At 55.4% G+C, this 25,545-nt stretch overlaps 2 protein-coding genes and 1 non-coding gene across 9 annotated transcripts; all 3 read left to right on the top strand.

The window, feature by feature from the left end:
- Positions 1 to 1,967: 1,967 nt before the first annotated feature.
- TNPO2 (transportin 2) lies at positions 1,968 to 19,392 on the top strand. 7 transcript variants are annotated; one of them, XM_043466808.1, is made up of 26 exons: positions 1,969 to 2,123; positions 3,420 to 3,463; positions 4,762 to 4,873; positions 5,502 to 5,577; positions 5,660 to 5,809; positions 8,317 to 8,423; positions 8,511 to 8,644; positions 8,729 to 8,810; positions 8,883 to 9,005; positions 9,112 to 9,230; positions 10,368 to 10,428; positions 10,524 to 10,689; positions 10,892 to 11,044; positions 12,849 to 13,074; positions 13,280 to 13,451; positions 13,904 to 13,990; positions 14,067 to 14,174; positions 14,273 to 14,431; positions 14,895 to 14,982; positions 15,174 to 15,272; positions 16,046 to 16,141; positions 16,455 to 16,560; positions 16,848 to 16,947; positions 17,027 to 17,101; positions 17,223 to 17,350; positions 17,434 to 19,392. In XM_043466808.1, the coding sequence occupies exons 3-25, from the start codon at positions 4,775 to 4,777 to the stop codon at positions 17,328 to 17,330; spliced, it is 2,694 nt and encodes an 897-aa protein (XP_043322743.1). In that variant the 5' UTR covers positions 1,969 to 2,123; positions 3,420 to 3,463; positions 4,762 to 4,774; the 3' UTR covers positions 17,331 to 17,350; positions 17,434 to 19,392. The 7 variants fall into 7 exon arrangements, with proteins under 7 accessions (XP_043322741.1, XP_043322743.1, XP_043322740.1 ...); XM_043466806.1 differs by lacking the exon at positions 3,420 to 3,463 and having other exon boundaries at positions 1,968 to 2,123; XM_043466805.1 differs by lacking the exons at positions 1,969 to 2,123; positions 3,420 to 3,463 and adding an exon at positions 3,665 to 3,807.
- Positions 13,133 to 13,203, top strand: LOC122441145. The gene has a single exon (XR_006269277.1). It is a non-coding gene; the product is annotated as a small nucleolar RNA SNORD41 (small nucleolar RNA).
- A 1,164-nt stretch (positions 19,393 to 20,556) lies between the features above and the next one.
- On the top strand, positions 20,557 to 25,469 carry FBXW9 (F-box and WD repeat domain containing 9). Its single transcript, XM_043466801.1, has 10 exons — positions 20,557 to 21,047; positions 22,157 to 22,296; positions 22,375 to 22,503; positions 23,678 to 23,790; positions 23,876 to 23,967; positions 24,299 to 24,447; positions 24,538 to 24,651; positions 24,782 to 24,871; positions 24,959 to 25,024; positions 25,095 to 25,469. Exons 1-10 carry the CDS (start codon positions 20,639 to 20,641, stop codon positions 25,167 to 25,169), a joined length of 1,377 nt encoding a protein of 458 aa, XP_043322736.1. The 5' UTR covers positions 20,557 to 20,638; the 3' UTR covers positions 25,170 to 25,469.
- The last annotated feature ends 76 nt before the right edge of the window (positions 25,470 to 25,545 follow it).

The raw sequence follows: 25,545 nt of genomic DNA, 5'->3' as shown, positions 1-25,545 counted from the left end.
CTGTCCTAGCAAATTCCCTGTCCTAGTGGAGCTAACATTGTGGTTGTGGGCCGGGGGGAAACAAGAAACAAAATACACAACACCATTATACATTCTATGGGGGGTGGGGGGGGTGGAGTATGAAAGGGGATTTGTGATGAGAGGGGAAAGATGGCAACTGTAAACTGGTCAAGAATGGTCACACCATCTGTTGCAAGTCCCGAAAGAGGTGGGACAGGCAGTGAGGATGGTCCTTGGAAGAGTGTTGCAGGCTTAAGGAACAGCAGGTGCAAAGACTGAGCTGAATCTGAGCTTGAAGAGTGAACAAATAGACTTTGGAACAGGTGACATGCCTCCTTACTTCCTGCTAACACACAGTAAGGCTTGTCTGGTTTATTTCCCCCATGAGGTGAAAGGTCTCCCTCACTTTCATGATGCTGAGCTGGCCCAGGTGTGATGTTAGCCTTGGAGATGTAGTATGGGGGAGGGGACACAGGAAGCCAATGGCGCCATCTCTACCTCCTCCTCCCTTCAAGCCACCGACAGCGGCTGGATCTTTAAAAAGAAACAAGTGGGAGAAGTAGGTCGCCCCTGTAGCAGCTCAGCCTCTATTTTGGAGTGTCAGCACTTCCTTTCACTGAGCTCACCTGCCCTGACCTGGGAAAAGTGAAGAGGGAGGAGAATCAAAATTCAGGTTTTGGTGAGTCACACAGTCCCGGTTTCAAACTTTTCTGGTGTCTGTTAGCTGTGTGATCTTCGGTGAGTTATTTAGCCTTTCTGTGGTTCAGGTTATTCATCTATAAAATAGGGATAAAATACTGAAACATCTAGAGTGAAGTTCTAAAGTAAAAACAATGCTCATATAGTCAACATTAACCCTGACATTCAAAGGGGGCTGTTACTGTTTCTCAAGGTGAAGCAGTTGCTTTGTGTCTGGGGACTGTGTTTGAGAAACACCTTGAAATGTGGGTGCAGAGTGATGAGATGCTCAGGCAGGGAGGCTGTTGTAAACTGAGATGTGTTTGTCGCTTATCTCAGATTCCTGTTTGGGCTTCAGTTTTTTGAGTTTCTTTTTTTTTTTTTTTAAATATATTTATTTATTTTATTTATTTATTTGGCTGTTCCCGGCCTTAGCTGCAGCATGTGGGATCAAGTTCCCTGACCAGGGATTGAACCCTGGCCCCCTGCATTGGGAGCACAGAGTCTTAGCCACTGGACCACCAGGGAAGTCCCTTGAGTTTCTTTTTTGCACTGAGCTCTTTTAGTTGAAGTAAGTCTGCTGTGTACAGGGCTGTTGTGAGAATACCATTTATACACTGACAGGCAGTAGGTGCATAAGAAATCAGGGGGCTTTTTGTTTTTCTTTTCTTTCTTTCCGATTTTCGATTTCAGATGCTGAAATTCACCATCTGGGGAAGAGAAAAAGACCCGTGATCATACGAGGGCCAATACTGTGGATCATACTGGCAGCAGCGGTCACATTCTTCTTCCCGGACTCCTCCCCACAAAGCTTGCGCAGAGCCGCTGGAAACGACAAATCAAAAGTAGGGGGAGGAGAATTTTCTTGGAGGTCCAGTGGTTAACACTCCGCACTTCCACTGCAGGGGGCACAGGATGGATCCCTGGTCAGAGAACTAAGACTCCCCAGATGCCACACTCCGCGGCCCCCCTCCCCCCAAAAAAAGGAGGAAAGAAAGTAAAAAAGGGGGGTGAGCATTAACAAATTCTCTCCTGCATCTCCAACTCGCTCCCTACCCGACCCTTATCTGAGGCAACCCCTAACCCTGAGCAGAAAACTGATTTGCAACCTCTCCCTCAACCTCGTTCTTCCTGCTCAACACAACTCCGGAAAGTCTCTAGACCCCTCAGGTTTGAGTCGCAGCCAGAGTTCGTAAGCTCGGCGACGTCTGCGCAAGGCAGGATGGGATTCGTAGTTCTAGGCCCTCAGGTCGCACGAGGGCAGACCATTGCGCATGTGTAGGCGGCTTTCGGCGCGTGTCTCTCAAACCCGGTTCCTGTTCAGCGGAGCCGGCTGAGGTGGGAGTCGTCTACTTCTTTAGGATCCTGGCTCTTGGAGTGGAGTGTGGCTTCAACTGACTCGTCCCAAATCCTGGCGCCTCAGTTTTCGTCAAGAGAGGCCTTAGGTATCTATTTTTCATGAATGAACGGAGCCAGGACTGACTTTGTCAAGGGCAACTGGACTGAGAAATCTGTCTCCTTCCAGGCTGGGGCTAGAGTTAACCTGTGCCTCCCTGCAGGCCAAAACGGCCTTCCGGGCAGGACTGGGATGTCCTTTGGGATTAGAGCCCTAGTTGATTAAGTAAATATTGGTTTAGGGAGGGTCCAAATGCAGTAAAAGGACCACCTTAAACCTCGGGGAGTAAACACCACGTTTTTGAGAAACAATTTACTGCAGGTTTTGTAATGCTTAACTTGGATTATCTCTAACCCAGCAAACTATTCTTGTATCTGTTTGACAAATGGAGAAACTAAAGCTGGAATGGCAGAAGGTCGCCCACCTTTTTTGTCAGCAGGGTGGAGACGTGAATGGGGGTGGGGTGGGAGAGGAGAGAACCGGGACTCTCCTGCTCCTGGAAAAGAGGTGCCCTACTTTGTCCTCAGACGGTGCAAGAATCACGGAATGTCCTTTTTTTTTTTTTTTCTCCCCCCCTCATCTTCCTGTCCTTAAATTTCCTGAATTTTTTCACCTCATTCTGATTAAGGTAGAGAAAGGAGTTAGGTCTTTTGCTCTAGTGTTTTATTATTTCACTTCGTTTAAAATTTTAAGTCCTCGTAGGGTGCCTTATGTCTTTGTCAAACGGCACTGTAAATAGATAACGCAAATATGGCAGAGGAACCCAGCTTCTTTAGGAACCCAGCCAGTCTCAGGCACTCCCTTTGTCTGGCTTTCCCTCCTTTGTCTATGGGGTATAAAGTCCACCTCAGGCTCTGTCCCCTCAACTCTGCTCTCACAGTACTCCTGCTAAGTACTCTCAGAATGGGGGAGGAAGGCACAGTTCAGTTCTTGGCGGGGGGGGGGTGGGGGTGGTGACAAAGTGCAGATGGTTCTGGCTGAGGGGGGTTATACCTGAAAGTCCCACGCGCCACCAAACTCCTGGTTCCAGCAAAGAGCTCCTGTCAAGCCAGCGAGGGAGGCTGAGAAAACGAGACGGTGGGCGGACCAGCTGGCCAGAGAGGCCTAGAGGGCCGCCAGCTCTTTGGTCACGTGACCCGACCTCGGCGGGGCCTAGGTCTCACTGGTGCCAGGCCACGTGCGACCGCCGCTTCTCGCGATTGGGTCATTTAGGCCTGTTTGAACGGCGTACGGAAGCCGCCGCGGTTCATATACAGCCGCGTTTTCTTTTTCTTTCTTTCTCTCTTTTTTTTTTTTTTTTTTTTTACTCCCTCTCTTTGGCTCCCTCCTTCCGCGCGAGTCTCAGGAGAAGCCGCAGCTTAAGGCCTCGCTGCTGCCGCCCGAGGCCGGGTAAGTGAGCCTCACCCGGACCCCGACCGGCTTGGCCCTGGCTTGCGTCGACCCCCGCCGGGCTACGGGCCTGCGCTGCGCGCGGCCCGGGCGTCGGGGCCGCGCCTGACCGAGAAAGGCCGAGAACCTAGTTGGGCCCAATTGGAGAGGCAGCGAGAATGGGCCGGGGCGGGGGATGGGGGAACCGAGCCTGGCTTAGGGGGTGGGGCCTCGGAGCCGGGCCAGGTCCCGGTGCCGCGAAAATTGGGCCAGTGGGGCGGCTGGGGTCGGGTTGGAGGGGCTCTGAATGGGGGAAGTGTATGGGGACTGCTTAGGGCCTGATTGGGGGACGTCGCGAGGATCGGGTGTGTGTGGGGGTCTGTTTCGGCGGGGCCCTGTTGGGTCTGACTGGGGAGGCCCGGTTGAAAAGTTGGGGGCGGCCGTTTTGGGCCCTGATAGGGAGGGGCGTGAGACTTCGACCTAAAGGGCTGTGCTGGCTCTGACTTTGAGGCGTAGCTGGGTGCAGTTGGGGGAAATGCCCCGGGGGGTATTTGGCCAGGCCTAACTGGGGGGAGCTGCAGGGCTCGGACGAAGACGTTTTCCGGCTTGAGGTGGTGGGGGGCTTGGTCCAACTTGATTGGGGGAAGCAGTAGTGATCCATCAGTGGGAGTTAGTGCTGACTGGGGCGTGGGGTTGTTGGAACGGTGTGGGGGGAGGCTTGGCCAGACCTGATTGGGGAAGCGACAGGGACTCGTCCAGGGGGCTTCTGTTGCCGAATAGGCGGGCCTTGGCTGACTCTCATTTGGAGAGGCATCGGGGACCTGTCTGTCGACTGTTCTGGGTCTGATCAGGGGAGTCGCTGGACTGCGTGCCGGCACGGGAAAGACCACAGGGGCTGGGGCGCTGTCGTGTTCTGGGGCAGGGCCCCTGAATGGGGAGGTGGCTGGGTCCTCGCCTAGCAGCCTCGAGGGAAGTGGAAGCCTTAGGGCCCGCAGCCGAGCGCGGTGGCATGGGCCGAGTTGGGACGATGGCCCGGCGTTGGGTGGGATGAGGATTCTCCGGATCCCGCCGCCGCCTCGCATGGCCCGCTTCCACATACCCCCGCCCGCGCTCCCGAGCCCGCGACTGCGTGGCCGTGGATGGCGCAGCTGGCGGGGACCCCGCACTTGGGCGGGCGTGGATCGGCGGCCTCCGCCTGTCCGCCGAGGACGCTCCAGTCCTGCTACCGCGGCCGCCGCCATCACCTCAGTGGGGGTTCAGCCTGGGACTGCCACAGAGCCTCCGGGATCCGGTGCTGATCCTGGCCCCTACTCCCGCAGTTCGCCTTGCGCCATGGACTGGCAGCCAGACGAGCAAGGCCTCCAGCAGGTCCTTCAGTTGCTCAAAGACTCGCAGTCACCTAACACAGCCACGCAGCGCATCGTGCAGGATGTATCCTTCCTTCCTTCCGGGTCTGGGGGGACCCGGCAGACAAGTGCATCTCGCGGACAGGAAGGGGTCGAATCCCTAGTTCCCAGGCTCTTTCTGCTGCGGCAGGAGCGGACTTCGGCAAAGAATTAAGGATTAGAATTCTTGGGTCCCTTTCCCAGCAGAGAAGGCGACACTTTTTGCTGGTGCTTGGCTTTAGGTTCGAGAGTAAAATTTCCTTTTTTCAGTTGATCGTTTAAAATACTCTTAAACTTTTAATCTATTTATATATACCGTATGCAAGTTTCACTTGAAAGTGTGAGGTCCCTTTAAGAAAAAAGCATGCAGTGTTGAATTGCTAGTGAGCAGAGCTGAGTAGCCTCTGCTAATCTTCAGATACAGCGGAGTTTGTTCACCCTCTCCTGCTCTGGCCAGATCTTCAGGAGTGGTGGGAAACTGAGACATGTTCCCCTACCTGCTGTATGAATCTCATGTGTCTGAAGTGCTTCCTTACTTTGGGCATGGGGGTTGACATGTGGGGTCCCAGGAGTTGGCTGCCCAATCCCAGTAGTCAAAGGTTATATGGCAGTAATGGGGGGGAGTCCCACCCAGGGAAGGCCCCTGTCTGCCAAGACCCTTAACAACCTAGCAGAAACTCAAACAACTGAACCAATTTCCTGACTTCAACAACTACCTGATATTCGTCCTGACGAGACTCAAGTCGGAAGGTATGCCCTTGGCGCCCCTCCACCCAAGGCGGACCCCACTTTCTCCCCTGTGGTCTCCTGAGCCCTGGCCCTCTTCCCACAGATGAGCCGACTCGCTCTCTCAGTGGCCTCATCCTCAAGAACAATGTGAAGGCACATTACCAGAGCTTTCCACCACCTGTGGCCGACTTCATCAAACAGGAATGTCTCAACAACATTGGCGACGCCTCCTCGCTCATCCGGGCCACCATAGGTGAGAGAGCGCAGCGAGAGTTGGCCTGTGATGATGCTCTGAGCTGGCCCTCTTGGCCACGAACCTTCTCAATGTGTTAACGATGTTGATTCACTGAATGTTCCAGCACTGTGGGTGGTGGTACTGTTACTGCTCCCATTTTACAGATGAGAAAACTGAGGCACATAGGTGTGAAGAGTCTGGTCTGGCCAGTAACAGAGCTCAGAAGTGACCAAATCAGGTCCATGCTCTGAACCATTCCCTCTTGAAAGAGCTGTTCTTACTTCTTAGGCAGTCACTCAGTGTCCAGAATTTTCTGTTATCTCTGAGGATATAGCAAACTAAAATATGAGGGCTCCCTGCTAATTCTCACCAGTGATAACTTAGGAGAAATGTGGGTTAGGTTTGTGTTGGAACCTTCCTGTCTCTAAAAGGCTGCCTGAGGAAGACTTAAGAACTTTCAAGCAATTTTACCTTAAGCCTACTTCACTACTGATAAACACCAGCCCTACTATTTGTTCCCAACTTACTTCCCCCCCCCCTCAGTTTTACTGAGATATAATTTCTATTTCATTAGTAATTCATTAATTTTAATTAATTAATTAATTAATAAGTTCCCCTACCAGTGATTGAACCTATGCCCTTAGCAATGAAAACGTGATTCTAACCACCACTGGATAGCCAGTGAATTCCATTGGATATAATTGACGTATAACTGACTTAAAATTTTAAAATTTAAGTCTGTCAACTTTAAATATTACTTTAAAGTGGAAATGGTATATAACTATTTAAAGCAAGACAGTGGTTAGAATTCTTACTGTGTGGATCTGGAGTTCAATCCGTGGTCAGGAGCCTTAAGATCCTGCAAACTGTGCAGCATGGCAAGAAAAAAGGTGGGAAGGGGAGACAGATTTGCTTGCTCTGTATAGCAGGGTAGACTTCCCTGGTGGCTCAGGTAGTTTTGGGAGACACAGGTTTGATTCCTGGGTTGGAAAGATCCCCTGGAGAAGGGAATGGCAACCCACTCCAGTATTCTTGCCTGGAGAATTACATGAACAGAGGAGCCTCATGGACTGCCCAGACTCAGAGACGACTGAGCCTTGGACATCTTCACTTTCAAAGGGAAGGTAGCCTTAATCATAAATGCAATGAGAACAAAAAGATAGTATTAAAAATTTGAGCTAGCTCTAGCTCCTGGGCCTGCTGGAAGTGTTAATCTTGGGTCCTGTTGTCTTTGTTCAAAGTGACGCTTAGTCTTCTCTGAGGCCACCAGGAGGAACTGGACTAATCAAACTTGTTCTCGGCGCCAGTTTCTGCTCTAAGTACTTGAGTTAAATCATTGAAGCCTCCCAATCACCCTAAGCTTGTGGGATCTTAGTTCCCCAACCAGGAGTTGAACCCCGGGCAGTGAGGTTGTGAGATTCTAACTACTGGACTGCCAGGGCAGTCCCAGGAGGATGGTGTTCCTTATTGCCATTGAGGCATGGAGCCCTTAGGTGACGGGGCCAAGGTCACATAAACAGGGATGGGGCTGGGTACTCCGTTGCCAGTCTGCCCACTGCAGGGAGTGCCTTTCCCAGCAGACATGGGAACCGGGGTCATCTGGAGTGTTGGCGATGGCACCTTCCCACCTTGGGCTCTAAATATGCTATCTCTGCACTGATATCACCCATATTCAACTCAGCTGCCAGACTGCTCCAGAGTCCTGGCACTTCACATGCCTACTGCAGGTCGCACTTGGGTCTCTAATAAGCAGGATGCGGTCCTCCCCGAGGCCACCGCGGCCCTGTATGACGTGCCTCCTCCCCCTTCCAGCCCTCATCTCTTGCCACTCTCCCCATCATCCTCTGCTCAGCGCCTCTGGCTCCTTACCATCCATCTTGGAGCACACCAATTCTGTGCATGACCCTGGACTTCTTATACCTGCTGATCCGCCTGCTTAAGATGTTCTTTCCCCAGGGACCTAGATGACTTCTCCCCCACCTCCTCAGGTCTTTGCTCAGATAGCAAGGTGTCACCCAGCAAGGCCTTCTTGAGCCACCGAATTAAAAACTGTTACCTTCACCCTCAGTCCTTGCTAAGTCTTTTCTCAGTTCTATTTCCTCCCTCAGCTCTTGGCATCTGGCCTCCCAGGACTTTTACTGATTTATCTTTATCTCAGGCAGCCTCCCTCACTAGAAAGATCCGCTCCTAAAGGCAGGGATTTTGTGTTTAGTTCTGTGCTGTATCTCAGCGCCTGAGACAGGCCTGGCACACAGAAAGAAAGAGGATCTCAAAAATGTGTAGGGGACTTCCCTGGTGGTCCAGTGGTTAAGACTCTGTGCTTCCAATGCAGAGGGCATGGGTTTGATTCCTGGTCTGGGAACTAGGATCCTACGTGCTGTGTAACCAAAAAAAAGAAGAAACAATAAAGTGTGTGTAGGGTTTAGAGCGCGTGTGCTGGTGGGATGAACGCACAGCAGGGAGGGCCGGGGCGCCAGGCAGGCCGGCACCTAGCCTGAGGCAGCCTCCTTTCCCGGCCGCCCCAGGCATTCTCATCACCACCATCGCTTCCAAGGGTGAGCTGCAGATGTGGCCCGAGCTGCTGCCCCAGCTATGCAACCTTCTCAACTCGGAGGATTACAATACCTGTGAGGTAGGCGACCAGCGTGGCCTGCCTGCCTGACTGGGAGCTGGGGTCCGACTGGGACTCCCACCCATGTGTCTGCTGCTCTCCACTCAGGGAGCCTTCGGAGCCCTACAGAAGATCTGTGAGGACTCGTCCGAACTGCTGGACAGCGATGCCCTCAACAGGCCCCTCAACATCATGATCCCCAAGTTCCTCCAGTTCTTCAAGCACTGTAGCCCCAAGATCCGGTGTGTGGGAGTCTGCAGGGGGTGGGGAGGGGGCAGGATGGGTAGGATTGGGGGTGACCCGTGTGCTGACCCACTCCCTGCCAGGTCCCATGCCATCGCCTGTGTGAATCAGTTCATCATGGACCGGGCCCAGGCGCTGATGGACAACATTGACACCTTCATTGAGGTAGGCCATGGGCTGGGGAGTGCAGGGGGAGGGCTGAGGGCCTAGCCGCAGCTGATCCCGGCTTCCCTGCAGCATTTATTCGCCCTGGCTGTGGACGATGACCCTGAGGTGCGGAAGAATGTGTGCCGTGCACTAGTGATGCTGCTGGAAGTGCGGATTGACAGGCTCATTCCCCACATGCATAGCATCATCCAGGTAAACCTGGCCGGGGCCAGCCTGTGGGGGTGCTGTGGGGTGGGAGGCTTGTGGGGAGCCACCCCTCACTGGGCCGGGCCTTAGTCTTTCTCCTATCCCACCCCAGTACATGCTGCAGAGGACCCAAGACCACGATGAGAACGTGGCCCTCGAGGCCTGTGAGTTCTGGCTGACGCTGGCCGAGCAGCCCATCTGCAAGGAAGTCCTGGCCTCCCACTTGGTCCAGTGAGTGCTGCTCCTACCCTCTGACCACCCCAGACTCCACCCCTCTGCCTTCCCTTCTGTGCTAGCCTGTCCCAATCAACTGTCTTGGTTTGCTTTTATTCCTGTGTATGTTTATTTTGCAAATGGTAGGTATGTAGCTTTAATGGATTAAAAATTAGGTTAAGTTATAGGTAGAAAAGATGAAGTCAACAGAGAGGGACTTCCCTGGTGGTCCAGTGGTTAAAATTCCTTGCTCCCAATGCAGGAGGCCCACGTTTAGATCCCTAGTCAGGGAACTAGATCCCACATGCCTCAACTAAAAACCCCTCATGTCACAATGAAGATCCTGTGTGCCCCAACTAAGACCTGGCACAGCCAAAGGAAAAAAAAAAGGCAATAGAGGCTTCAGGCATAGCTGGATCCAGGTGCTCAAAGGATGTGAATGGCAGCCTGTCTAGGCTCAGATCTAGTTCCTCTGTGTCTACTTTGTTCTCAGGCACAGCCTGCCCTCATAGTAGTACTTTCTGCAGCTTTCTAGCTTGGGAACCTCAGAGTAAAGACATTCTCTCTTTACATTACTCTTTACAGTGTCTCTGTAAAAGTTCTAAGGCTGATCCTCTTTGATCAACTTGAATCACTTGTTGTCCCTGACTCAGTGAAGTCTCTAGTCAAAATCTCTGATCCTGAGGTGCATGGGTTCCAGCGAAGTTCGGGAGGCTGCCCTGCCTGTTAGCTCCCCAACCTGGCCCCATGCTAGGAAGTGCCTGGTGATAGGGCAGGGCCATGTGTCACTGCTTTATGGCATGTTAGGGATCAGGCTTTCCTGGTGGCTCAGTGGTAAAGAACCTGCCTACCAGTGCAGGAGACACAGGTGTGATCCCTGGGTCGGGAAGATTCCTTGGAGAAGGAAATGGCAACCCAGTCTAGTGTTTTTCCCTGGAGAATCCCATGAACAGAGGAGCCTGGTAGGGTTGCAAGAGTTGGACAGGACTTAGCGACTAAATAACAAGGGGTCAGGCACTATTCCAAGCTTATGTATGGTCTACCCCTCGGCTCCTTGATGCTCCTGCCTGCAACTCCTCTCCACTTCCCTCTTCCCCAGGCTGTAAGCTGTCTCCAGGGCCCTTGCATCCTGATTAACAGCCTCTCTCCCAACAGGCTGATCCCCATCCTGGTAAAAGGGATGAAGTACTCGGAAATCGACATCATCCTGCTGAAGGTTAGCTAGGGCTGACCACCAGTCATGGGCAGTTGGAAGGAAGGCTGGGGTGCTGGGGGGCTCCGGGGGTCTCAGCCATCCGCCTGGCTCCACAGGGGGATGTTGAGGAGGACGAGGCTGTCCCTGACAGTGAACAGGACATCAAGCCACGCTTCCACAAGTCGCGCACGGTGACGCTGCCCCATGAGGCCGAGCGGCCCGACGGCTCAGAGGACGCTGAGGACGATGATGACGACGACGCTTTGTCCGATTGGAATCTGAGTGAGTGGCCTGGCCTGCAGTAGGAAGTGGGGAATAGGGGACAGCAGGCCCTGGGCTCCCTCTCAGGTAATCAGAAGCCTACGCAGAACAAATCACAAAGATTCAAATCACGGCCTCAGATCCCAGGGGTTACAGAGAGGAGAGCTGGTGGCCTGCCCCCATGCCTCCCTGAGCCCGCCCCCCATTTCCCCTCCCGCCCCAGGGAAGTGCTCAGCAGCTGCACTGGATGTCCTGGCCAACGTCTTCCGGGAGGAACTGCTGCCCCACTTGCTCCCCCTGCTCAAGGACCTCCTCTTCCACCCCGAGTGGGTGGTCAAGGAGTCAGGCATCCTGGTGCTGGGTGCCATTGCTGAGGGTAAGTCACCCTCCAGCCTGACTGCATGTGGCCTCTGAGCCTCATGCTGGTGTGAGATGGGGCTGGCCTAGGGAGGGCTGGTGGGGGCAAGGCCATCCCCAGGTTCTCTCCAGCTGCCTGCTCACCCCACTCCAAGCAGCTCTGGGATTTGAATCTTCCCCTCAGCCCAAGATCAGGCTTCCCAGGTGGCTCAGTGGTAAAGAATCCACCTGTCAATGCCGGATACACAGGCACCATCCGTGGGTTGGGAAGATCCCTTGGAGGAAGAAATGGCAACCCACTCCAGTATTCTTGCCTGGGAAATCGTATGGACAGAGGAGCCTGGTGGGCTATAGTCCATGGGGTCGCAAAGAGTCGGATAAGACTTAGTGATTAAACAACAACCACCTCAGCCCAAAGGCCTGAAAGGGACCTCCAAATGCAAGCCCTCTCCTTAAGTGTCAAAGAAAGGCAGTTCCACGAGGTCTTAGGCATAATTCCAGCAACAGTAATAACAGGCAGCCCTGTCCTATGGGCTTACCGCCACCCGAGGAGGTGGGTTTCTTAGATGAGGAAACTCAGGTACAAAGAGAATTATATCACTTCTCTTGTCCCTGGGATGAAGCTGAGCCTCAAACCTGCTCTGACTGTGAGGCTGGCCTGCTGGGATCAGAAGTGTGCAGAGGTGGTGTTTCCTTCACTTTTCCGGCTCCCTTTGTCCCGATGGTGTGCACAGGGTGAATTAACAGAGGGCTTTCCAGATCTGTGAAAGGAGACACACTCAGACTACCTCAGCACCCAGATCCGCTGTGACATGTGAAGTGTTCTTCATTTTAGTGGGAAAGATCTCAAGAAATTGACCCTGCGTTGATAAAAATAGATCTCAGGGCTGGGATGATCAAGGGGTGTGCTGTTACCTGTGATCTGCCGTGAAAAGAGAGACAGACACATACAGGGTTTTTTTTTTTTTTAAGAAAGGGAAGATGAAAAGTAAGAAGGAAAAAAAGTCACAGACATCTAAGAAAGGTTTCAAAAGAAAGATACTTTCTGTCCACCTGGGTTGCTGCTGCCCATAAAGTCTGAGTTAACTCTGCAGCCCAGCCATCTATGAACTAGTGACCAGATAGCTTCCCAGGTGTCCAAGTGGTAGAGAATCCATCTGCCATTGCAGGAGATGGAAGAGACTTGGGTTTGATCCCTGGGTTGGGAAGATCCCCTGAAGGAAGAAATGGTTACCCACTCTAGTATTCTTGCCTGGAGAATCCCATGTGGACAGAGGAGGCTGGTAGGCTACAATCCATGGGGTCGTAAGGAGTTGAACACGACTGAGCACACACATGAAGTAACCAGTTGACAGCACAAGCCCTGGGATGGGGTGGAGCTGATGGAAAGGAAAGTACTTATTTATGTATTTTGGCTGTGCTGGGTCTTTGTTGCTGCGAAGGCTTTCTGTAGTTGTTGCGAGCAGAGTACTCCCTGAGGCAGGGGCCTCATTGAGGTGGCTTCTTTTGTTGCGGAGCACAGGCTGTAGGGTGCATGGGCTTCAGTAGTTGTGGCATGTGGGCTTTAGTTGTTTCAGGAGACATGTGAGATCTTCTCAAACCAGGGATCAAACCCTCGTCTTCTTCATTGGCAGGCAGATTCCTATCCACTGGATCACCAGGGAAGTCTGATGCCATTTCCCATCTCCACCCTGCCTTTCACTGACTCTGTGCCTCTGAGACAGTTATTTAACCTCCATGCTTCAGTTTCCCCCTCTGCCCAGAAGGGTGGATGTGGCCTGGCCCAGTTGGCTCAGCCTTGCCTCTGTGCCCGGTCCTTACAGGCTGCATGCAGGGCATGGTGCCCTACTTGCCCGAGCTGATCCCGCACCTCATCCAGTGCCTGTCGGACAAGAAGGCCCTGGTCCGCTCCATCGCCTGCTGGACCCTGAGCCGCTATGCCCACTGGGTGGTCAGCCAGCCCCCCGACATGCACCTGAAGCCTCTGATGACGGAGCTGCTCAAGCGAATCCTGGATGGCAACAAGAGGGTACAGGAGGCGGCCTGCAGGTGACCCTCGACCCCTGGCCCCACAGACCTCACCTCACCTGCCCCACTGGCTGCCCTCTGGGAAGTGATGATACTTAGGACTCCTGACAGTGCGCTGATTTCTCACCGTATTCGTACTGGCTGATCCCGAGTGCCCCCTTCCTGAACCCCACCCAGAGCCCAGTCCCACTGGTGGCAGCCCACTGAACACTTCTGCCCCTTCCAGTGCCTTCGCCACCCTGGAGGAAGAGGCCTGCACGGAGCTCGTGCCTTACCTCAGCTACATCCTAGACACCCTCGTCTTCGCCTTCGGCAAGTACCAGCACAAGAACCTGCTCATCCTCTACGACGCCATCGGCACCCTGGCTGACTCTGTGGGCCACCACCTCAACCAGCCGGTGAGACCCCACAGCAGCTCCCTTCTCCTGATCCCCCCTGCCCCCTCCCCGGCATCCAGTGACCTGGTGGCGACCCTTGTCGCACGCCAGGGACGTGGCCATGACCTCGACAGGCAGGCGGACAGACCCGGCCCCTGCCCTCGGCCTGCTCCCAGTCTAGTAGGGGAGACAGACAGTTATGAGACAGCGTGGTAAGTGCTGGGCGGGGGGAGCTCAGGGGCCCGTGGGAAGCAGGAAGCACCAATTCAGGGGTGGGGCTCAGGATGGGTGAGAAGGGAATGAACTAGAAGGACCTGGAGGTCTGGCTGCTTGGCGAGGACCCCAGGAGCCAAAGAAAAGAGCCTAATTCTCATGGTTCAGATGATGAGCACCTCTTGAGTAAGAGGGAGTCATGTTGGTTCCCAGGCCACCACCCGTACCCAGGGATCCCCAACTTCCTGCTCCCTCTCCAGGAATACATCCAGAAGCTGATGCCTCCGCTGATTCAGAAGTGGAACGAACTCAAAGATGAAGACAAGGATCTCTTCCCCCTGCTGGAGGTGGGTCAGCTTCAGGCCCTCTCCCGTGGCCCTGTCCCACTCCCCTAAGCTCACCTCCTGCCCTTCCCTCTGCCAGTGCCTGTCATCAGTGGCCACTGCCCTGCAGAGCGGCTTCCTGCCCTACTGCGAGCCGGTCTACCAGCGCTGTGTCACCCTGGTGCAGAAGACGCTGGCCCAGGCCATGGTGAGCAGCCCACCGCCATCACCCCACCACCCGTCCCTCTGCTGCTGCCCCAGCCTGAGCTCACGCCCCTCACCCTGCCCTCCCCCTTCTGTGCCCAGATGTATACCCAGCACCCTGAGCAGTATGAGGCCCCTGACAAGGACTTCATGATTGTGGCACTAGACCTGCTCAGTGGCCTGGCTGAGGGCCTGGGTGGACACGTGGAGCAGCTGGTCGCCCGTAGCAACATCATGACACTGCTGTTTCAGTGCATGCAGGTGGGTGGACCCCTCATAGGCCTCTCAGTGGACAGTGGTGACCCCCAGCAGCCTTTGTGGGCTGCCTGGGGTGAACTTGGGGCCTTGGTTATGCCCCGAGGATATTAGAGAGAAAGAACTTGTTAAAAGAACCGGTGGTTATTTTAAAAAGTGATTCAAATGAGATATGAGTAAAATCTCATTGAAAAAGTCAACAGAGTAGGAAATTAAAAAGTAGAAAGTAGGAAATGTGAAAACACAAGCCCCTCCAACATCACTTCACCACCCCCAGCGTATCAGCATGGGAAGCAGTTCTAAGTGGTACCCTGTGCAGGGCACTCATTCATGTGCCCGAGTCCTGGATCAGATGGGCCTGCAGCCTCGGTGCTAGGAAGAGGCAGGGTCAGCTCGTGCTCTAGGAACTGCGCCCCTAGCTGGCTGGGGGAGGGGAGCCCTGCCACACTGACCCTCCTCTGACCCCCAGGACTCGATGCCTGAGGTCCGGCAGAGCTCCTTCGCCCTCCTGGGAGACCTCACCAAAGCCTGCTTCATCCACGTCAAGCCCTGTATCGGTACGACACCCATTGCGTCCACACCCCACACCCCACACCCCCTGGCCTCAAATGATGGAGAAGATGACCTGGGAGCACTGTGACCGAACTGGGATGTATTCGTACTGTCTGATGGGGCCTGCCCCTCAGGTTTCCGGAGGCTTCACCCTGGCTGGCACCCCCTGCTCAGCACCCCTCTTTCTCCCCACCAGCTGAGTTCATGCCCATCCTGGGCACCAACCTGAACCCCGAGTTCATCTCTGTCTGCAACAATGCCACCTGGGCCATCGGTGAGATCTGCATGCAGATGGGTAAGTGCCCGTAGGTGGGCAGGCCCTTTCCCTTCCCATTGGCTTGTTCCCAGCCTGGTGGCAGGACCCTGATCGACAGGTTCCCTCTAGAGCAGGGGTCTCCAGCTTCTGGGATCTAATGCCTGATGATCTGAGGTGCAGCTGCTGTAATAATAATAGAAATAAAGTGCACAGTAAATGTAATGTGCTTGAATCATCCCCAAACCATCCCACCCCGGTCCGTGGAAAAATTGTCTTCCACGAAACCAGTCCCTGGTAACCAAAAAGGTTGGGGACCACTGCTCTTGAGGGCCCTGGTGCTCCTTGAGGCAGGTGCCGATTGGCCAGGGATGAGGGGACACCTCTGAGCATCTTCATCTGAGATGGGGACAGATGGCTGAAAGAGCACATGTAACTGGCTTCTCCAAAGAGGCACGGGGACAGGAGGCCCCTTCTTACTGGACTCATCATCACCTCCTTCCTCTCCAAGCAACTGACTGAAAGCCCCACTGGGATTCTTTGGGAGACTTTCTCTGAAGGTCCCCCTGGCCCTGCCTACCCCATAGGGAGATGGGGTGGTGTGGTCTCACTCTGGTGTCCAGCATTGACTCCAGGGAGGCTTCTGGTGTTGGGCGGGTGCAGGTCTGTCTCTGGTTGGCCATGGATCCTGGACCGCAGACATCTAGAGATGGCTTTTTGTTCACTCACTGGTTGGCCAGTGTCTGGATGCAGTTAGGGTCAGTGGGTGGTGGGTGGTGTGGGCCACGCAGGGCTCTGACTCTCCTGTCCCCTAGGGGCAGAGATGCAGCCCTATGTGCAGATGGTCCTCAACAATCTGGTGGAGATCATCAACCGGCCCAACACGCCCAAGACACTGCTGGAAAACACAGGTGGGCGCCAGGCCTGAGCCACTGGCCGCCTCCCGGGGGTGGGGCTTCCCAGCCAGGAGGATAGCTGACAGAGAGGTCTTGGGAAAGAACCAGGGAGGGTAATGGGAATAAGGCAGTGGGTAGAGGCCTGGGAAGGGTGTTGGCCTAAGGGGAGACCTGGGAAAGGGCCAAGTTGGATGGGGCGGAGACCCTGACTGGCCCAAGCTTGGGGACCCAGGCAGCTGGCAGGAGCTGTTCCCTTGGGGCCCGTGGGGTGGGGCTGGCGCCTCGTGCTGGAGGCCCCGCCACGTACCCGGGCCGCTCGGGGTTGCAGGTCGCCTGACGAGTCCCTCTGCCATTCCAGCCATCACCATCGGCCGCCTGGGCTACGTGTGCCCGCAGGAGGTGGCCCCCATGCTGCAGCAGTTCATCCGGCCTTGGTGTGTGCCCACCTGGGTGGGGCCCCACCCATCCCTCGCCAGCACCCACCCAGCCCTCGCCAGCACCCACCCAGCCCTCGCCAGCACCCACCCAGCCCTGCCCTGCCCACCCATGGATTACACAATGCCCCACCGAGCCCTGACCTCCTGCTTCCCCCAGCCCAGCCCCAGCACCCACTGACCTGCCGCCGCTCCCCAGTGTCCCCCATAGATGTCCACAGTGCCCCAGCCCCAGGGGCTGATTCCCGACCACTTACCTCCCCCCTCCCCCCACCCCACCAAACCAGGTGCACGTCCCTCAGGAACATCAGGGACAACGAGGAGAAGGACTCGGCCTTCCGTGGGATCTGCATGATGATAGGCGTCAACCCTGGGGGCGTCGTGCAGGTTGGGGCAGCTGGGCTCGGAGGGAAGGCGCTGGGGCTGGGCTTGGACGGACCCTCACATGGGATCCGTCATGTTTCAGGACTTTATTTTCTTCTGCGACGCTGTAGCCTCCTGGGTGAGCCCGAAGGATGACCTTCGGGACATGTTTTATAAGGTGAGGATCCCCCAGCTGGCCCCTAATCTAGTCTTGGGAGGTGGCAGGGTGGAGAGAGACTGAGATCATCCTCCTCTCATGCTGCTCCAGGGTGCCCCTCACCCCACTTCTCTCACTGCAGATCCTCCATGGCTTCAAAGACCAAGTGGGGGAGGAAAACTGGCAGCAGTTCTCGGAGCAGTTCCCGCCACTGCTGAAGGAGAGGCTAGCCGCCTTCTACGGGGTCTAGACGAGCATCGCGACTGCCAGGTGTGGGGCCCATGTTCACAGAGGGCTGGCACTGTCACAGGAGCCCTGATGGTACAGGCCCTAACGCCCTCCTCTCCCCACAGGTTTCTGTCTGCGTCGTCGTCAGAGGGGTTGCTGGGGAGCGTGCTGCGTCCAGAAGTCGCTGTGCCCTGGTCGAGGGGGGTTAGGGAGGAGTTAGCGGGACCCAAATCCAGACGCCTTCCCTGTCCATCTACCTGCCATGGCTGGCCGGAGGTTGGTCAGAGGGTGGGCAGGTGGGTGGGGCCTCCACGCTCATCCTAGAAATGGGAGGGGGGTGGGACTTCCTGGTAGCAAGGACCCCTTGCTCTAATTGGGGTCACCTCAGGCAGCCTACTTGGGCCAGCCATGTGGGAGGGAGGCATCAACACGGCCGACCAAATCCGGCTTAGGATGAGGCAAGGGAAAAGCAGGCGGGGAGGGGGGTCCTTGTAGAGACACGTACACTCACACGTACACACATGGCTACACGCATGTGCGGGTGCTGTTGCCAGCCAGGCTGGGCCAGCCGCCCCACCATTTCCCCGACTGCATGGAGACAGTAGAATTAGTGAACCCCTGAGTTAACTCGTAAGGCCTTCCGTGTAACCTGCATCTAGAGTTTAAGAAGCTTCTGCTGTTTTGCCGGAATTGGCAGTGATTAGGGAGGGCTGGGTGGGTTGGGGACCTCCACTGGGACCCTGGGGCGGGGGTGGGGGGAAGAGGATGGCCACCTTGGGGCCACTCAGTCAGCACGCGCACGCTTTGGACCTGCTCCGCACACTTCTTGCCAGCTCTGTGGCAGCCTCAGCCAGTGTGTCCCCCTTCCTTCTCCCATCCCAGCCAGAAAAGTTGGGACCACCAAAGTGGCCAGGGCTGGCCAGAGGTCGCCTTTTTCTCCCTCCCCTGTGCCCCAGTGACTTACGAAGATGCTGGGCTGGACCTTTTCCACTGAAGAGAGCTGGGAGCAGCCAGAGCTGCTGACACCTTCCCCCCGCTATAAGCAAGTCCGTTTCAAAGGCAGTTCATTTATCTGCTTCCAAGAGCACTCTTTCAGGCCTGAGTTTTAACACAAGGGCCAGGGCTAGGGCATTTAATTGATGGTGACAGAAGACAAAGGTTTAGGCTTTGCCAGCCAGAAAGAAACTGAAGACTTGGAGGAAGGGAAGGGTGGTATACTCCCTTACCCACCTCTGGCCCTGGGACTTCTGATCACAGTTCCCAGCAGGCTCTAAGACCCCACCAGACTAGGGCAGTGAAACTTGTGGGATTGTTTGGGGAGTCCTTCACAGTGGGAGAGGCTCCCCTAAAGTGGAGGGGTGGTAACTTCCCATTTGGCCTAGAAACTGAAACCAAGCCTTGCAACCCCCTTACTGGGGTTTTCTTTTCTCTTTGCCCTGCTTTCTATTTCTTTGGGGGCCTCTCTGCAATTTGCAATTTGCTGGGGTGGGGGTTGACTGGATTCCTGCATTCTGGGGCCTGCTCCATCCATCCCTCTGGGGCCCCTCTGGAGGGGCACTGGTGCACATTCCATAAACCCAGCTGGTTCCCCGCTGTGAAACTCCAGCAGGTCTCTGGAAGCCATTTGTAAAAAAAGAAAAGAAAAAAAAAAAGTAACCATTTAATTTTCTGGTAATTCCAGTGCTTTGGAGCATCCTCTGCTGGGTCTTGGGGTGTGTGGATTGTCTGCCTGATGGGATTGGTAACCCCTTCTCCATCCAAGATGGGGGGCCTGTTTCTAGTTCTTCTTCTTCTTTTTTTTTTTTTAAGAAAACTATTTAATTTTTTAATTTATTTTGGTTGATTTTTGCACAACGAAGTTTCAGCTTCTCAACCTTTTTCCCCTGCCCAGGGCTGCAGACCTTGACTGGCCTCGATCTGCAGTCCCTCTCGTTCCCACATCCCCCCTTCCCCTCATCCTTTTCTTCCTGCGGGCTCCAGGGTCTGTCCATTTGTTACTGTGCTGTGCTGGGGACTGGCGCCAAGGTGGCGTGAGATTCCACTTGTGTAGAACTTTGTTGAGTAAAGATCAGTTTCTTGTGAAACCCTTGGTCTCCATCTGGCCTCTTTTGTCCTTGGGTTTTGGCAGTAGAGAAGAGATGTAGAGGGGGGCCTGGAAAGTTTTAGAAATGGGATGTACAATAATCAGGTCAGGAAATAACTGGGGGAATGGGGAAGTAAGATTAAACATTAAATGTGGTAACATAACACATGCAACACAGTCTCTGGGACATAATGACAGTCTGGGAGCTCACTAGAACCTGAGCTCACTACAGCACAGATTCAAAATCACCATTGGCTAAAGACTAAACTGAGTGGCAAGGAGCAAGACCTTGCAGCACTCTTCAGCTGGTTTCACAACTCTGGATTTTTAGAATGCTCAGCCCAGCGTCAAGGCTGTGGGCCCAGGAAAACATGCACAACAGTTAAAGGCAAATAAAAAATCTCTTATCTGGGGATGCAGAGGCCTCAGGATAAAGTCTTGCAACCTCTGTTCAACCCAGCGATCACCTGCATCAACCTGGAAGAAATTTTTAAATGCTGATACAACCAATTTTCATTCAACAAGTGTGTGCATTTTAGAAGAAATAAAGCTAACCAGTGAAACAGCGGTATGTCCCATAGAAAAAAATATAGTAGTGGGGAGGGGAGAAAGTACGTTTTGGAAAATGATCAGTCTTACAGTACTCTGGGTACTTAGGGTAGTCTGCTAAGGTGATTGAGCAAAGAGTCACGTGGATATCAGAAGAGGGAACGGGCTAGTGCTGCTTAGAGTTTGTGAGTTAACCCTGCCTGGCTCAAAAGAGGCTATCGGTAAATGAGATGCTGTTTTCATCAGTAGGATTTTAGGTAGTTAACTTTCACCGAGGGCTCTGCAGTGTAAGTGTTTCTGGGTCGCTAAAAAAAAGACAGGACTCTAGCATGCCTAGACTTCGAACCAGGAAAAAGGGATTTATTTCTGAGGTCCCGTGTCTGTGAGAAGGGCTTTAGGGCCGTGTTTTTCAAACCAGAGTCCAATGGCCCTCTGCATCAGCAACATCAGACATGCTAGTTTAATAAACGCAGGAACCAGGAATCTGCATTTTCCAACCCAAGGCCGACGCAGCTTAAGAGCTAGACCTTTCCCAGGAGCCGGCATCTACCACGCGGCCAGTTTCCACGCAGTTTGCTTGGTTCCGGCTGGCGCCTAACGTCATCAGGCAGCGCCGGAAGTGCCGTCGTGCTGCCTAGGAGACAGGACGCGGGCTCTGCGGCTGACAGGGCAGGGCCAGCCGCGCCCACCCGGTCGCCATGGAGCTGCCTCCAGGGCCGCGCGACGATCCCCACGCCTGGGACGATGACTCGGACCCGGAGCTGGAGCCTGACCCCGATGCGCAGGCCGAGGCTTACGTGGCCCGCGTGCTCAGTCCTCCGAAACTCGGGCTGGCACCCCCGCGCGCCCCTCCTTTGCCCGCGCCCACGGTGTCCCTTGGCGCTCTGGAACCGTGGGCCGCGTCCAAGGGCCCGACTGTGGCGGTTCCGGGCCTGCTGAGCCTACCCCCGGAGCTGCTGCTCGAGATCTGCGCCTACCTCGACGCGCGCCTCGTGCTCCATGTCCTGCCACGCGTTTGCCACGCGCTGCGCGACCTCGTGCGTGACCATGTCACCTGGAGGCTACGCGCGCAGCGCCGCGTACGCGCGCCCTACCCAGTGGTGGAAGGTGCGCGCGCCCGGGGGTCCCCCGCCCAAGTCAGGCCTGGGGCGAGGGGGGAGGGGTCCAGGTCCACTGGAGAAAACTCCCAGGCTGCCCTGGCTCAGGGTGGCTGAGGTAGTTACTGGCAGTACCAAAGCCCCTGACCTCTGGGTGGACCGTGAGGCCGATACTTGGGATCCTGAGGCTATAGAAATCCACCTGGATAACTGTGGTCCCTGAACTAAAGATCTAATGATTCTCAGGCCGCAGGTTGCCACAGCGACTTGAAGTCTCAGGCTGTCAGAATCTGCTTGGTGCTCAAAGTAAGACCAAGAATCCCCAGGTTCTGGGTCTAGATGCTAAGGCAGCAACTGGTGATGTCAAAGTCCCATACCCCTAGAGTCTTGGCCTAGGTGAGGGTGAGACAGGGACATAGGTCCAGAGTCTACAACCCTTGAACCTAAGCTATGGTTTAGAGGTTGGGATCCCTGATACCAGCAGTCACAGACCCTCAAGTTCAGGGTCTAACCTGTGATCTCAGACAAGGGCTGGTGGTCATTCCTTCTGCCACCAAAGTCTTTGGTCCCTAGAGGATAATGAAGCATGGTGATCCTGAATTGACGGGACTTTACTGAACAGCTTGATTAAAATATAGATGTTTGGGTCAAGGGCTTGGGTTCTGCGCCTTGACAAGGGTCCCAGGTTTGGGATACTGATTTCGGGAAACACTTCCATGGGTCTGGTTCAGGTGGCCAAAACAGGAAGTGTTAGTTATGTAGTCCTAGCTCTTGTGCCCAGCCTGAGAGGGTTGGGGAGGGTGAGGCCGAGGTTGGACTTCAGCCAGGGGTGAGGCAGGACCTTAACATCCTGAGGTTGGAGAATGAGCCCTGGGAAGGTGATCCTCGGGCTCCAATTACCCAATTTCTGGAAACGGTAAGCAGCAGCCTTAGACCTGCATGGCAGGTGGGTGGGCTGGTGGTCCCAAAGCTAGAGCCTGGGCCTCCTTGGGTGGGGTAAGGGATCCAAGTGGGATTCTCTCCAAGTCTTCTGCTCCCTGGAAGCCAGTGGTGAGCTTGGACAGCTGGAGTGGGTGGCAAGGTTCCTGCCCACTGGGGACCCTGGTATTGCATCCACAGAGGAGGACTTTGACTGGCCGAAGGCCTGCATTGAGTTGGAGCAGCACCTGTCACGCTGGGCAGAGGATGGGCGCAGGGCTGAATACTTCTGCCTGGCCGATGGGCACTTTGCTTCCATTGACTCGGTGCTGCTGCTTCAGGTGAGACGGGGGTTGGTGGAGGGCCCGGCAGTTGGGGGCCAGGGTGACCCCAACCACACCACCTCGCTCCTCTCCCAGGGTGGGACACTCTGCCTGTCGGGCTCCCGAGATCGCAATGTCAACCTGTGGGACCTTCAGCAGCTGGGGGTGGAGCCCAGCCGGGTTCTGGTCAAGACCCTGGGGACCCAGAAGAACAGCACTCACAAGGTGAGGGGATAGGAGGTCAGGCAAAGGTAGGAGCTAGGAGGCCTGGGTAGGACACTGTGGCTGAGGGCATGGGTTTTGGCACCAGACCTCATAGATTTGTTATTATTATATTTTTTTATTTTTTGGTTATGCTGGGTCTTCATTGCTGCACACTGGCCTTCTCTATTTGTGGTGAGCAGGGGCTACTCTTTGTTGCAGTCCTCGGGCTTCTCACTGCTGTGGCTTCTCTTGTTGCGGGGCACCGGCTCTAGGTGAGAGCAGGTTTATTTAGTAGTTGCAGCACATGGGCTCAGTAGTTGCACTGTGAGGATTTAGGACGCCTGGGCTTCAGTAGTCATGGTGCACGGGCTTATTTGCTCCTTGACATGTGGAATCTTCCCAGACCAGGGATTGAACCTGTGTCCCTTGCATACATAGGTGGATTCCTATCCACTGTGCCCCCAGGAAAGTCCCAGACCTCATAGATTTCAGTCTTGCTCTGCTATTGTTCGTGTGACTTTGGGTAAAATATATGACTTCTCTGGGCCTCATTTACTGCTTCTGTCCAGGTGTCAATTAGGATGAGGTTGAGTGAGGTGACTATGCATTAAGAGCTTCACTCAGGCTCATATAGAGTAGGTGCTCAGATATGAGGTTTACAGATACATGGAATCTAGTTCCCTGACCAGGGATCAAACCCAGGCCGCCTGCATTGGAAGCCTTAGACACTGGACCACCAGAGAATTTCTGTGGAGGTCCTATTCTTAATCACATTGTCACGTGGCCTCAAACCCTGCTGGTGCTAAGGCTCTGAAGTACTTGATTTAGGAACATTATCAGGTTGGGGTGTACATGTTTTGGGCTTCCCTGGTAGCTTAGCAGTAAAGAATCTGCCTGCAATGCAGGAGCCATGGGTTCAATCCCTGGGTCTGGAAGATCCCCTGGAGAAGGGAATGGCAATCTGTTCAGTTATTCTTGCCTGGAGTATTCCATGGACAGAGGAGCCTGGTAGGCTGCAGTCCATGGGATTGCAAAGAGTTGGACATGATTTAGCAACTAAACCACAACAACAACGTGCAGGTCTTGGGTTCTGAAGTCAGACCCACAGACCTGAGCTCTAATCTCTCCTCAGTGCTGACTCACTCTGGGTTCTGTGAAATGGGGAAGATCACAGGACATGGGTCTGGTCCCACAGGGTTGGGTGTGGTCACTGGCAGCGCTGGACCACCGAGTGTGCTCCGGTTCCTGGGACAGCACAGTGAAGCTCTGGGACATGGCAGCTGACGGACAGCAGTTTGGCGAGATAAAGTGTGAGAGGACCTGCGCAGGGGGGCCTGGGTGGGCAGGGCTCTGTCTGGCCCCTGCCCCAGCTCTGCGGCCTATGTGTCCCCAGGGCCAAGGCAGCTGTTCTGTGCCTGTCCTACCGGCCAGATATCCTGGTGACCGGCACCTACGATAAGAAGGTGACCGTCTACGATCCCAGAGGTGGGCCCTGGGGCCTAGGTGGGGAGAGCAGGGCTGCCTGGGGTCTCCAGGGTCATTTTGGGAAAAGAAACACTTGGTCCTCACAGTCTGACTGGGGTAACAATCACACAACCAGAGGCTGGCCACTCCAAGTGGCCTGTGTTGTGCTGGGGGCTACAAAGGTGACTGGTGTGTGGGATACTAGGGGCAGAGGAAGCCCTGTCTCCACATGGGATGGGGTAATGGACTGGAGGGCCCCCAGAGGAGGCCATGGAGGATGGAGATCTGGGATCCGGGGGGGCCTCCAAGGGGCTCTGATGTCCCCTTCCTCCCTGGCCCCTCACCCGCAAAGTTGGCCCAGCCCTGCTGAAGAGCCGGCGGCTGCACTCCAGCGCCGTGCTGGCACTGCTGGCAGACGACCGGCACATCATCTCAGGCAGCGAGGACCACACGCTCGTGGTGTTCGACCGCCGGGCCAACAGTGTCCTGCAGCGGCTGCAGGTGGGTCTTCCCCCAGGGGCCCAGAGGGCCGGGGCTGCATGGAGTGGCCTGGACCAGCCTGAGCCACTCCATCCCCTGTCCCTCCTGCAGCTGGACTCCTACCTGCTCTGCATGTCCTACCAGGAACCTCAGCTCTGGGCCGGCGATAACCAGGGCCTACTGCACGTCTTTGCCAACCGCAGTGGCTGCTTCCAGCTTGTCCGGGTCTGCCAAGGCCCTTGCCCCTGCCCGACTCTCCCTGGGCTGCCTCCCCGCCTCTTAACCCCTGGGGGGCAGTGGGGCACTGGCCTAGGGAGAGCCACACCTGAGTGTCACCTGTCCCTCCCTCCCCCAGTCCTTTGACGTGGGCCACAGGTCTCAGATCACGGGGATCAAGCACTCCCTAGGGGCCTTGTACACCACGTCCACCGACAAGACCATCCGGGTGAGGGCCCAGGACGGTGCCTCTTCTCTACCCGCCCTCACCTGCCGGGGACACGTCCCATGACCTTTGCCCACTGCCCCTCACCAGGTACACGTGCCCACAGACCCGCCAAGGACCATCTGCACTCGAAGCCACCACAATGTGCTGAATGGGGTAAGGCCCTGTCCCACGCGCCCCACCCACGCCCCAAGAGCACCCCTGACTGCTGTCCCTGTCCTCACAGATCTGTGCTGAGGGCAACCTGGTGGTGGCCGCCTCTGGGGGCCTGTCGCTGGAGGTCTGGAGGCTGCAGGCCTGAGCAGGTGGATATGATGTGGGTCTGCCTGCCGGCAGGCGGGGCCATGGCCTGTGTTCTCGGGGGCGGGGACCTCCCCCCATGCTGGTGCTGCCTCTGCCCTGCCCCACAGGCCTACGGCACAAGGGGTCCTGGCCACGGCCGTGTGGGGTCCCTGGGCTGGGCCCCACACCAGGGGAGGTGAGCTTTGTGTTCCAGCCCACCCAAGGGGGCTGCTCCCCACCCTCGGGCCCTGTTTTTGTTATGATTTGGAAGCTGGCTCTGCCTTGAGAGCAAAGGAGAAATAAACCTACTGTACTGGTGCTCCGGCCTGGAGTGTGAGCCTGGTGTCACCTGAGGGCTCTGTCCCTCCTTGCTTGGGACCAGGGTACCAGGGGTG

This window comes from Cervus canadensis, chromosome 4, assembly GCF_019320065.1.
Source record: "Cervus canadensis isolate Bull #8, Minnesota chromosome 4, ASM1932006v1, whole genome shotgun sequence".
Classification (NCBI taxonomy): domain Eukaryota; kingdom Metazoa; phylum Chordata; class Mammalia; order Artiodactyla; family Cervidae; genus Cervus; species Cervus canadensis.
This window is presented reverse-complemented; position numbering and strand designations above follow the sequence as displayed.

Coding starts and splice junctions, on each gene's coding strand:
- FBXW9 (XM_043466801.1), top strand. CDS start 20,639: ATGGAGCTGCCTCCAGGGCCGCGCGACGATCCCCACGCCTGGGACGAT. Junction 23,968..24,298: donor GACCGTCTACGATCCCAGAG/GTGGGCCCTGGG, acceptor TCACCCGCAAAG/TTGGCCCAGCCCTGCTGAAG. Junction 24,652..24,781: donor GCTGCTTCCAGCTTGTCCGG/GTCTGCCAAGGC, acceptor TCCCTCCCCCAG/TCCTTTGACGTGGGCCACAG.
- TNPO2 (XM_043466809.1), top strand. CDS start 4,490: ATGAGGATTCTCCGGATCCCGCCGCCGCCTCGCATGGCCCGCTTCCAC. Junction 14,432..14,894: donor TGCTGTTTCAGTGCATGCAG/GTGGGTGGACCC, acceptor TCTGACCCCCAG/GACTCGATGCCTGAGGTCCG. Junction 16,561..16,847: donor CAGCAGTTCATCCGGCCTTG/GTGTGTGCCCAC, acceptor CCACCAAACCAG/GTGCACGTCCCTCAGGAACA.